The 12930-nt window shown below is 42.9% G+C and overlaps 1 protein-coding gene across 5 annotated transcripts in view; it reads right to left on the reverse strand.

Moving 5' to 3' along the window:
* Positions 1–51: 51 nt before the first annotated feature.
* Positions 52–12930, reverse strand: part of GALNT15 (polypeptide N-acetylgalactosaminyltransferase 15) — a 55186-nt gene continuing 42307 nt past the window's right edge. Inside the window, exons 11-12 of one of the 5 annotated variants that reach the window (XM_074984518.1) lie at positions 4295–4423; positions 52–437 (exon numbers count right to left, since the gene is read on the reverse strand). In XM_074984518.1, the coding sequence (XP_074840619.1) occupies positions 4400–4423 (24 nt within the window). In that variant the 3' untranslated portion in view covers positions 52–437; positions 4295–4399. The other 4 variants (XM_074984521.1, XM_074984517.1, XM_074984520.1 and 1 more) reach the window with 4 other exon arrangements.

Here is a 12930-nt window from a genome sequence, read left to right on the forward strand (position 1 = left end):
TCAGAGTTACTTTTTTTTTTTTACAGAAACCTTGAATTTACTTAGTTACTTGGCAGACGCTAAAAGCATGCCTTCAGGTTGACAGTTTATTGCTAAAACAAAAGAGAACAAGGAGTTTAAAAAAGCATTTGTATTGAAATTCTGGTTGAGTGATTATACCAAACAAATTAAGACCTTATCACTTTCTCCTTTCAGAGTAAAGACATAATTAATTGTTGATTTCAAGGGAAAAGTTAATTTTATATTCACTTCTGATGTGTGACGGTCGTTCACTTATGGCTTAACAAACAGACTGATACAAGATAGCAGAGAAACAGGACAGAAAAAAAATGAGTGAAACATGTATTTAGTTGATATGTGTTGGAAGACTGGTTGGTTCATTACAACAGATGGTTCAAGGCTCTGGTCAGGGACATCATCTGACGGGATCCTTTCTCCTAAGACAAAGAAGGACGAATGCATTAGAGTTGATTTCAGGATTCAGTGAAAAGCCCAAAGAATGAGAGAGAAGCAAAAAAAAGGGTGATTAAAAACAAAACAAGGGAAAAGAGGAGACTAATGGGGGGATATGATAGAGGTATATCAAATTGAGTGGTGTGGAGAAAATGAACAAGGAAAATTATTTACATGTTCCCATAATATAAGAACTAGGGGACACCAAAATAAAGTAATGTGCAGCAGGTTTAAAACAAATAAAAGGAAGTTCTACACACAAGGCTGTCAACCTGTGGAACTCCTTGCCAGAGGAGGCTGTGAAGGCTAAGACTATATCAGGGTTTAAAAAAGAGCTAGATAAATTCATGGAGGTTAGGTCTATTAATGGCTATTGGCCAGAATGGGTAAGGAATGGTGTCCCTAGCCTCTGTTTGTCAGACACTGAGGTGGATGACAGGAGAGAGATTGTTTGTTCGTTACCTGTTCAGTCCTCTACATCTGGGGCATCTGGTATTGCCCAGTGTCAGCAGACAGGATACTGGGATGGATGGACCTTTGGTCTGACCCGGTATGGCTGTTGTTGTGTTCTTATGTTTTCAAAGGGCAATTAGATATTACCCTGGTTGGGGAGTGAGGACTGGATGTCATGATGATGCAAAGACTCACCAGCCACAGCTTAACAAGAACAAAGGCGGCTGGTCTCCTCTTGAAGAAAAAAGTCTCTTAGCCTCATCTACACTAGAAAGTTTTGTCAACAAAACTGGCATTTTGTCGACAAAACCCAGAGCGTTCACATTCCCAAGACATTCTGTCAAGTTAATCGACAGAATGTGACACTTTTGTCGACAGCCTTCTACCACTCCCTCATGAGGCAGAATGCCTCTGTTGACGGAGGTCTGTCCACTGAAAGCCAGTCTGGATGTTCTGGGGTGTTTTCTATCAACAGACAGGGCTTTTGGGACACCAGGCAGCCCTGTCTACTGTGCTTCCAGTTGGCCATTTGTGGAGAGAACAGCTTAGCAGTCTGGCCACTCTCTGTCGACAGAGCAAATTGCTCTTTCCATCCACTTTGTGATCTGGCCGCATTCTGTTGACAGAAGTTTTGTCAGACTTCTGTTGGCAGATAACTCTAGCATAGACATAGCCTATCTGACTTGAGATTGAGGAAACGGAGATGAATTGTGATACTGGAAAGCTGGGACATGAGCTGGTGGGGGGGGGAGGGGGATGGACAGCAGGTGATGCATTTTATCCTATTGTCTTGTACACCAATTAAATTTATTTTTGTAAAGCCAAACATGGCATAATTAACTATGTTCCACATTTTCTTATTTACTACCTAAGAGCTCAGCTCTTATCAGTAGACCATTTTTGTTTGGACTCAATTCAGTTTTTCTGTTTAGTTATTGTGCCCCTGTCTGTAACATTTATTTATTGACAACTGCACCTGTTTTCTGTGGTTAATTCCTAGGCGGGCAAGATGTCTTAAGGTAGCTTTTACATTTTGTGAAATTTCATGTACTTCACACAATTGAGCTTAGGTGCAATAATCACAGTTGCCTTGAGAGTGACTTATTTTGTGTTTTTACTAGGAGCAAACTAAGGAATTATAAATACTTTATCTTCCAAGAGATGATAAATGCAGAGCTGGAAGCAGTAGACCGTCTGATATATGAGGGATTTTGGTAGATTCCCTCTGTTATCTGCCAGCCTTGGCTCTGAATCCCCTTATTTATGAGAAATTGTGTATGTCTGTTTTAAATTAAGGTCAGAAATTAAATTATCAGTCTGTGGAATCTGTTGTAGAATCTACCTCTTATAGTCTAAACTGTTGCTTAAAAAAAGCTAGCCATTTACGTTGGTGAATGGACTAAAAGCCAATGATGCAATTTCTGCTGAGGCCATGAACAGCCTGCAATTCACGCTTAGTATTTTTGGCAAGCCTGCAAACAGTTTTTTGACATATTCCACACCTAACTTACGCTGTCCACCAAAAACCTAAGCAGTTGGGATATTTTGGACATGTTTTAGGCCCTGGTCCTGCATAGGGGAATCCTTTACCAACACGGAGCCAGTTGGATATGGAGTCTACACTGTTCAGGCTAATAGGGCAGATTCTGATAAGCTTAAAATGGAGGTATGTGTTTTTTGAAATACAAAAATAAATAATACAAACTTGACATCTAGTTACTCTGCACCTTCTTTTTTAATACATTGTAGAATTTTGTATTGATATGGTGGTATAGAAATTGTTTGGGGAACCTGCTTGAAAAGTGTTGGACAGCTGAGGCCTTGTGAGTGTGGGAGATAGGGGAAGCATTCTGGGTTTTGTGTGTAAGCATATTAGCTTCTAGTTAATATGATTACAAGTAAAATAGTTAACAATACTTAAAACAGCTGACACTGATATTTACACAATTAGATTTCAAAGTTAACGTGGCTTGAAAGGAGTTGAGGTTTTATTTCCAGCTGTTCATAGACTAGCAGACATTTGCAGCACTGGTTTGTACTCTTATGTTAGGAAGTTTATCCTCCCACTTAAATGTCTAGAATTTTTTTTTATTTAATTTAAATGTCATCTTGGATTATGGAGCACAACTTCCATAGTGTTGATAACCAGATTGAACATTATTTAAAAGTCTGAGTTTAATGTAAGACAGACACACAACTCCCATAAATAAGGAAATTCAGAGCCGACCCTGGCACAGAATTCTTGAGTGTTTATTTTTTCCTTGGGTGCTAGAGCAAATAAGGATTTTATTATAGGGTCTGCAATACTCCCTGGCTGCTGTTTAGCAAAGAACACAAATTAAGGTTTTAATAGTGGTATATAAAATAAAAGCCATTCATACTCTCTTCCTTTAAACTCTCCCTTACCGTATTATTTCTTGCTGCTACAATCGTTTAGGCTAGGGGCCTTTCAGTCTATAGATACAGTATGCTCTAGGGCAGAGACCAGGCTATCTTAAGCCTGGCCTATACCACAAACTTAGGTTGATGGAAGCTTCTTTACATCAGCCTAACAATGTATGAGTCATTGCATATCCTGTCTGCCTCCCTAACTCGTTATACCAGCTTAATTACTCCACCTTTGTGGTGACTTCTGGGTCCCTCAACTGTAGTTTCCCTAGCATACAGGTGGTTTGGATGGCAGGCATCAGCGCTGAACTCAAAATCTACAAGCCAAGGATGACTACTATCAGCAGTGTTGAGAGGGAGGGTGTTCCTGTATTCTCTTGTGCCCCAAAAGGCATGGACAAATGGCCCTTGTTTTGCAGTTTGGGAAGCTTAACGCTGGTCCTGGTCTCCAGTAATGGTCCATATTGTTGGGGGTGAGGGCACTATTCACTTGCTCACATGTGGCCATTTCCATCTTGCTGAATAGACCTTGTCAGCTCTGGCCCTCCCTCTTACGGGGACCCCACTCTTTAAATACCCCTCTGAAACCACCACCCCCACCACACTCATGCGTCTGATGAAGTGGGTCTTTGACCACAAAAGCTTATGCTCCAAAATATCTGTTAGTCTATAAGGTGCCACAAGACTTCCTGGGACAAATGAAACCCCATCTCCACAACCACAGAAGGATGCTTAGCAGTAGAATCTATGTGGTTCTGCCATGCATGGAAGGGGCCTTGATGATGGGAGTTGGTGCACAGCTCCATAATGTAGAATCTCCATGATGTGGTAGCAGAACAACTGGTGGCAGAGGCAGATCAGGAAGGTATGCTGATATAAGGTCCTTTGTTCCCTGGGGACTACTCCATCTTAGCTATTCATGCTGGGAATTGGGCCCAGTATTTGCTCGTTAATTAGTAAAGCCTAGTGGGCAGTTTAATATACTGTGTTGTATACCTACCCCAGAAACAGAAGGAGCATAGATGTGCAATGCATTGATTGTCTTTTCATGATACCGTTCTCCTTCATTAGAAATAATATGTGGGTGATTTCCTCATGTTCAGCCTTATCTTGAAAGCTGCCATTCCATCTTTTCAGGGTTGAAAATAAGAAATGCTATATGTATGGGTGCACACTGACATTTCATTTTGGTTAAGAGAGAGCATTAGAATAATGTAATGTGTTCCCCTACAAAATGTTCCTTGATCCTTTTAAGTCCTTTTTGTTTGCTTTCCTGTGAATTATTCAAGCCTGGGAGTTTCCTAGCTAAAGTACAATTCAAAGAAACCAGCAATTGAAGAAAACATGAACGCCCTCGTCTGACTCTGTTTTAAACTAAGAGGCCCACTTTCAAGATATTATGTATAACAGGCTTTGATAGTGCTTTCTCAGCCAAAGAAATTCTGGTGGTATATTTGCCAAGTGCAAGCTCTTGCAAAGGGATAATTTGACTGCCTGCCAGGCGAAGTCAAGCTCTTCATTCAGCGACAATGACTGCCAGTCCCACACAGATTGCAGCAAGGCCACCCAAATACAGAATTTCCACTTAGAAGGCCAAGTTGATTTTTGCAACGGTAGCAGGGCTTGCTTTCTTTCTACGCCAACTACAGTGTCTGCATTTTGTCTAATTCGTGCTTGTACATCTTAGGCAGTTGTATCAGGAGCACCTGCAAAAATAAAATATTCTGGAGAAAGAGGCTCAGGTTTGATGGATTAGTCATCCTAAAGAACCATAAGTTATGTTAGAATTATAAACAGCTTTCTAACTTGCATTGCAAAGGCAGTTTAAGATTAAACAGCCAGGGTTATTGTGTGCTCTAGGCATATAAAGCCTTCTGAGTTACAGTACATATAAAATACACAATAAGTGATGCTTTGGGCCAAGTTCAGCAGATACATCTGCATAAATCCTTGTTAACTAAGCCTGGAGTAAGACAAGCTATTTTTATTACATTACTCCAGATTTATGCCCTGGAAAATAAGAGTGGAGTGATGTTCTTCGTCTGTATTTGAAACTGGCACAGTTTCCCACCTAGAAATATTAATCCCCCAAACTGCACAATTAGCTGATTCCTCAGCATTGCTCTTAGATGTTTACAGCCAGTTACAGTAGCTATCCAGGGTCAGAGAATGAAGGGCAGCAGCAGCAAATAGGAATATTCTGAGCTCCTTGCCAATAATAACTATTCCTAGAATGAATCTGAATATAGCTTCCCATGTGTCAGCTGAAAGGTTGGCTATATGGGATCCCTGTGACATTCATCTGTGGAGAAAGAAGGGTTCAGATTTCAAGTCACATTTGCAGCGAGAAGTCTGTGCTTTATAACAGAGCAACATTGTTCTCACTGAATGCCTTAAGGCTCTCTGAAGGCCATCAGTATGATGGCTTGATAGTGCAATGAGTCATTGCAGAGTGGTACATCGCACCATTTTGTTTAGCTATCATTCAATTGTGACTGACAATAACCTCCAAGTGCCAGTTCTTTTGACTAGGATCACCATTATTTATAACAACTTAGCATAATGGATCAGACTATTGGCCTCTATTGGAGTGGTCAGTACCTGATGCCTCAGATGAAAGTCACACCTCCTATCCTCACACACACACACAATTCACCTGTATATTGCTCTTGGAAAGCCCATCATTTTTTTCATGACCTAGCAGGCCAATGCAAGCCAGCCCAAAACTAAGAGAGTGGGCTGCTGTGGCAGGGATCTGTAGTGTTTCTGCATATCAACTTGTGCAGTGTTCTGGACTCCTCTTCACTTAAGCCTTGTGGAAGAGAAAAAGGAGATCTAATAGGAGAGGTGCTCTAGCTCAGTGGTTTTCGGTAACATGGCACACTTCAAGAAACAAACAATGCCATGGCACACCCACGATTTTCTGCTGAATCAATTGCTCTCATATGTCACATTTACTTTACTACGGTTACAGTTTTACTAGAGAGGTTTGCAACTTGGAAGCCCATACAGCAAGCTAAACACAGATCAAATGCATTAATGTTTCAAATCCACCACAGAATACACCTTCTTAGACAGTGAGCACAGACACATTTTCAAAATCTGCTCAACGCCACGCGAGGGATGTTGAATAAACAAGTAACCACTGAAAGCAGGCTCCCCTCCCTGCCAGTCTGCTGGAGCCAGGACATGGCATTTAAACCATGTCCCATTCCAACAGGCTCCTGCCCTCCCTTTTTGCCCCTTGCCACAGCAGGGAGTGCGGGGTGGGCTCCCTGCCAGATTGTTCAGGCCTGGAAGCAGCATTTCAGGTGCCTCCCAGCATAAATGGGGTGCTGTGGGGTCTGCATTTCTCCTCCCAGTGGATCTGAAAAGGTCTACTGCAGGGGGAGAAATGGCAAAAATTCACTGCACACTTGTACAGATCTCTCAGCACACCAGTGAGAAAACCATTGCTCTAGCTCACTGCAACAAATCACCATCCGCACATCATGAAGGACGCAGAATGAAAATCAGGGTGGATTGATTTCAATCAAGACCATTTAAATCAACAAAATCAACAAAAGCCCTGGAAATGATCACACCACAGGAGAGAGGATCAAATATGGTGGAGAAAATATGATTCAGGAAATACACCGACTATGTAATATAGCATGGAAAGAAGGGAAGGCACCTAAGGAATGGACAAGATCTGTGCTAGTGATAATACACAAGAAAGAAAGTACATTGGAGTACAAGAACTACTGAACGATTGCCCTAATGAGTCATCTAGGCAAGGTGGTGATGATACTGACTGAGCCTGAGATCACAGATAGAAGAACATGTAGCAGATGAGCAAGTGGGATTCAGGAAAGATAGAAGCACCACACAGCTGATATTGGCACTAAGATTTATAGCAGAGAAAGCTCAATGAAAGAACATCTACAAATGCTTCATCAATTTTCAGAAAGAATTTGACAATATAGGTCAGAAAGTGACTTGGGCAGTGTTGGAGTCGTATGGCATGAATTGCAGACTGATACAGTTGTTGAAGGATATCAACGACAATGCGGAGATAGCAGTGAGAATGTGTGGAGAGATGGAAAGTAGGTTTAGAACAAGTAGAGGTACAAGACGTAGAGATCCGATATCACTGAGTATCTTCATCATGCACCTAGAAAGAGCGATGGAGAAAACCTAGGAAAAGGTAGAAGGGGTATCTGTGCACAGGATGTGAATCAACAACTTGAGGTTCACAGATGATATAGTTATCATTAAGGAAGATGAAGAGAAGCCAGCAAGAACTGTGCAGGTGCTAAGCAAGGAAGGAAAGTGGTATGGACTGATTATGAACATTGATAAAACAAAACCGTGGTATTTGGAGATAAAGGAATAGGAAGGAAGATCAGTGTAGTGGGGATCAAACTAGAGAATGTAGAGAAGTTCATGTATCTGGGAAGCAACATAACATATAATCTAGACTGTAAGAAGGAAATAGTGACTAGAATAGTGAAAGCAAGAGTCAGTTTGAAGTTGATGGATAAGCTCTGGAAAAGCTAACTAAGTCCTCTGCCATGCTTGGCCAAGATCCACCACCACATAGACACAGAGAAAAATCATCCTATACAGCTAGTATTTTTCTTTCCATGTTACTTTTTAGTCTGCTGAGAAACAGAAATTGAAATCCCAGAACTTTCAAGAAGCAAGAGCTAGTAAGTAAGCTGGAGAGATTAAAGCCATTAATTATTTTTATGAGACTATGGCTACGTCTACATAAGCCCAAATCTTCGAAACAGCCATGCAAATGGCCATTATGAAGATTACTAATGAGGCCCTGAAATACATATTCAGCACTTCTTTAGCATGCCAGCAGCCACGGCACTTCAAAATTGCTGCGGCTTGCTGTCGTGTGGCTCATCCAGACGGGGGTCCTTTTCGAAAGGACCCCGCCAACTTTGAAATCCCCTTATTCCTATTTGGTTTGAGGAAGAAGGGCCTTTGGAAGTCTGGGGGTCCTTTCGAAGCCCCCATCTACACGGACAACATGCAATTCGAAAGCAGCGCTTTCGAATCTTGCGCAGCTGCCATTATGTTAATGAGACACTGCATATTCATGGTAGCACCTCATTAGCATCTTCCCAACTCGCTCATTACCATGCCCTTTCTGAAAGGAGGGGGCTAGTGTAGATGTGGCCCATGAGAATACACATCAAAGCCCATAGAAAGAAATATTGCAGCTCTTCGTAAAGAGATTGAGTTATTCAGCTTTCAGGTTGTACAGGTTGCACCCCTGCAATTTGGTCCTTTATTGTCTGGCTACATCCGTGGTCCGGCAGAACCATAGCCATTGCTGGACCTGAGAGTCTGGTGGTCCCGGAGAAGGGGCTAGCTGGCAGTGGAGTCCAGCTGCAGTCAGAGAGCCACAGCTGGTGTCAGAGAGTCACCAGTGGGGCTGGGAAGCAGCAGCCAGTTAGTGGTGGGGGAGCTGCCAGCAAGGCTAAGGAGCAACCTAACCACTGCTGGGACTGGAGAACAGTGGCCCTGTATTGGTCTGAGACCCACTGCTAGAGCTGAGGAATGGTGACCTGGCAGCAGCTGGGAAGTGCAGCTGGTGAGCTTGGGACCCATGACTAGGGAGCAGCAGCCTGGCTGGGTGCAACCAGCAGTACAGTGCTGGCCAGCTGGAATGGGAGCCAGGCATTCTAAGCGGCTGGCAGCAGGGGACCACCCCGGTCTGGCAAATTCCCTCATTTGGGACTGGTCTGGTCCCAAGGGTGCCAGACCAGGGAGGTCCTACCTGTAGCACATGCTAACGAGGTTCACGCTACAGAATAGAACTGAACAGCAATGGTGAAACTTCAGATCTGTCCTGTGCTATCAAAGTTACTGGGTAATTTTCTATCTCTTCCAGAAAATGAGCATAAAGCAGGTTTCTGGTGACTAATATAAATTAGAGATCACTTTTTAAAAATAATTAGAGATTACATGTTTGAAATTGCATATTGTTATGGCAGGGGTCACTAGATGGTGCTGTTGCACATAATCTTACAAATATTCTTTATGAAGAAATGCTAAAAGACGACACGGTGTTGGTTTTGGGGCATGGGTTTCTTTTGTGCAGATGTGGCAAGCAGCAAGTGTGTTTTCTCTTAGCTTTAATCTCCAACTACAGGCCATTCTTGAGGCAGAGTTGCTTGCTGAGACTGGGCATTGATGTGTTGGCTGAGAGCCTTGGAAGAGGGTACTGCTCTCACAGGGCCAATGTATGTTTGTATACTCATACTCCACACCCCTGATTTCTCCTCCATAGGGAAGCTGACCTGCAAGGCCTGAAATCTACTGCTTTACAGAGAGGCAACTGCTATATGCAGTATCTGTATCCCTCTACTCTACAGATGGTATGTCAGGAAATGGGTTCTGCACTATAAGTGTCTAAGATATTGGGTCATTCATTAAAGTCAAAGTCTCTGAGGTGGCCACTGGGGCTGATTTACAGATTGTGTTCTCCAGTGGTGTCACAGACCTGTCCAAGTTCCCCTTGCAGGGTACTCACCAAGCTACTGTATCTGGATCCATGCACTGGATCTGTTTGCTTTTAAGTTCTTTTGGGTGTAGGTAGGCTCCAGTCTTTCTTTGTCCACTGGGATCACTTTCTGGGCATAGACTCTGCCTGCTCCCTCTTCTTGTAAATGGGACCTAGTGGTTCAGCTGTCCTAGCTCAAAGGCAGGTTTGAATCCGTCCCTGCAGTAGCTTAAGCCTACCCTCCGCTGAGTTCCATGCTTATGTAATGGTTGACGCAAACAGACACAATCTTTGCAGATGGATTTCTAAAATAAAACACGCTGTATTCATAGACAGCACAAAAGATATACAGATGTAGGCAGAATAGTAAATGATCTGTAAATCAGTCCAAACCTTTGTTTCCTTATCACTTTTGAGTATTCCTTAGGATTTGGCCACAGTCATTTCCTAATTCCAAAATCCAACTCCTGGGCTTCACTCCTCAAACCCAAGTTTCTCCTTCAGATTATGGAGTCCACTCACTGACTCTTGCATCAGCTTTGACTGGTGTGCCAATCAAAAGGTTCCTTCATGCCCAGAAAGCCAGGCCCCTTTGTCTCCACCCTTGGTCTCCTCAGCCTCTGTGTTTTCAAAGGCCTGCACTAAAACTCAGGTCTACTGGTTCACCTTTTCAAATTTTCCATTCTCTTTTCTTCCATAGATAATCCAGGCAGTACTGGTTTTAGTTAGCTTGTGACCCCATTACTACTCTGCTTAGGTAAGGTTGATTCTGTTGCTGATGTTTTTTTAGTGACTATCATGTTTGGAGGTAGATAACCAGATCCCACTCCCCCTGTCATTAGCACAACAAATGTGATGGAAGAATAAGGTAAAGACCACAATAAGGGCCTAACACAGTATTGCCTCCACCTGTGATTTTTGTGCAAGTGACAGCATTTCAGAGGTGTCTGGAGTTCGTCTCACAATAATGCGAGAAAATCCAGCTCCTTCAAAAAGCTCAGCCACACCAGAAGCCAGAAGCCACTTCTCTCCTCTGCACTTGCCATGCTCACAGGGGAAGCAGGGAGCAAAGAGCTCAACAGATTAGGTCTCCCTCCTCCACTCCACACCTCTTCCTATGAGAAAAATGGACAGGGGCCATTTCAGCCGCTCCTTATCTTGCAGTACCCTGTCCAAGAAGGGGCAGAAGGAGGTGAAAAATGCCTGGAGTTTACCCCTCATAGTCTTTGCAGTCAACCCAGGCCTGGGAGAGGATGAAGAACCCTTGGAGGAGTCGAGCATACTTGGTGGGGGGAGACTAACAAAACAAAACAGCAGAAATGTAGCACGTTAAACACTAATAGGAGAAAGGAGGCTGAATTAATGAATGCTTCATTGTGTGGGGGCTGTATGGAGGCAGAATTGATAGAAGGACTGGGGACAGGAGTAACTGCTGGTGAGAAGATGGCCAGAGGCTGGGGACAGAGCATCTGACTAGAGCCCCAAATCATCTTACCTAATACAGTCAATAGTCAGAAGACGAATATAATCTGATTAAACATCTCATGATTGTTTGAGCCAATCTCAAGACTTTTTGGAGTCTGAATCATGATTTTCAAGTTTAAATCACTGAGGCTGGCAATGAAGGTAACCATATACCGAGTACAGAATATCAAATAGAATTCATAAGCTATACACAGATTGCTAAATCCTCACAGGTGCCTACTCAGACAAACCTTCTATTGACTTCAATGGAAGGTATGTTAAAGGACCGCAGGAGTTGCTGTCATGTTAAGGTGACATAAAGGCCGTGGCCACACTAGGCCTAACCTTCGAAATGGCCATGCTAATGGCCAAATCGAAGAATACTAATGAGGCACTGAATTGAATATTCAGTGCCTCATTAGCATTCGCACGCTTCCAGCCACGTACTTCGAAAATGCCGCTTTCAAACGCATGCAGCTCGGCACGGCTACACGAGGCGGTCCTTTTCAAAAGCACCCCCGTGCAGCCGCGCTGAGCCGCATGCATTTGAAAGTGGCGCTTTCGAAGAATGTCGGCTGGAAGTGTGCGAATGCTAATGAGGCGCTGAATATTCAATTCAGTGCCTCGTTTGTATTCTTCAATTTGGCCATTAGCACGGCCATTTCGAAGGTTTGGCCAAATGTGGCCACAGCCAAAGGGAATAGAAATCTCCTGTATGTCCCCATGAAGCTGCTAATCAGTGAGCAGGTTGATGCTTTCTGTTAGGAACTTTCCATTGGGAGTATTGACAGAACAATATACAATCAATATGAGTCAACGTGGCAGAATCTGAACCTAAATAACTAGCAGTCCTGTGGCACCTTAGAGACTAACACATTTATTAAATCGTGTTAGATTTCGTGGGTAAAAACCTACTGGTTTTATCCACAAAAGCTCATTACCTTCCTCTTCCAAATGAGGAAGATTGCCTTTTTCCAAAAGATGCTTTCGGAAAAAAGCATATGTAGATGCTCCAGGCGCCCTTTGTTTGAAAGAGCAGTCCTCATGATGCCAGATATTTTGACCCCTGGCCTGTTCTTTCAAAGGAGTGGGGGCTAAATTGACAATCTCTGTCGAAAGAGCAGATTGCTCTTTTGATGCATGTTTTTGTGTGTGGATGTGCTCTTTCGAAAGATCTTCCACAATATCTTCTTTCAAAAGATCACTGTAGTGCAGATGTGGCCTAAGGGCATATCTACACACAGCAGCCTTATTTCAAAATAACCTATTCTGGAAGAGCTGTTCCAGAATAGCTTATTTTGAAATAACGCTGCTACACACAAAAATGCATTTTGAAATAGCGTGTAGCTATTTTGAAATACAGCATCTACACACATAGGCTATGTCTACACTGGCATTCTTCTTTTGAAAGGGGCATGCAAATGAGGGAAATTGAAAATGCAAATGAGGTGCAGATTGACATATCTGGCACCTCATTTGCATCTTCGTCTTTGGAAAGAAGAAAAGCAGTGTAGACACGGCTCTTTCAAAGGTAATCCCCATCTTTGAAAGAACGCTTCTTCCTAAAAAAAATTAGGAAGAAGGGTTCTTTTGAAGATGGGGATTACTTTTGAAAGAGCCCCACCTACATTGCTTTCATTCTTTCTAAAGGAGAATATGCAAATAAGGTG

The sequence above is a fragment of the Carettochelys insculpta genome, chromosome 2 (genome assembly GCF_033958435.1).
Source record: "Carettochelys insculpta isolate YL-2023 chromosome 2, ASM3395843v1, whole genome shotgun sequence".
NCBI classification, from domain to species: domain Eukaryota; kingdom Metazoa; phylum Chordata; order Testudines; family Carettochelyidae; genus Carettochelys; species Carettochelys insculpta.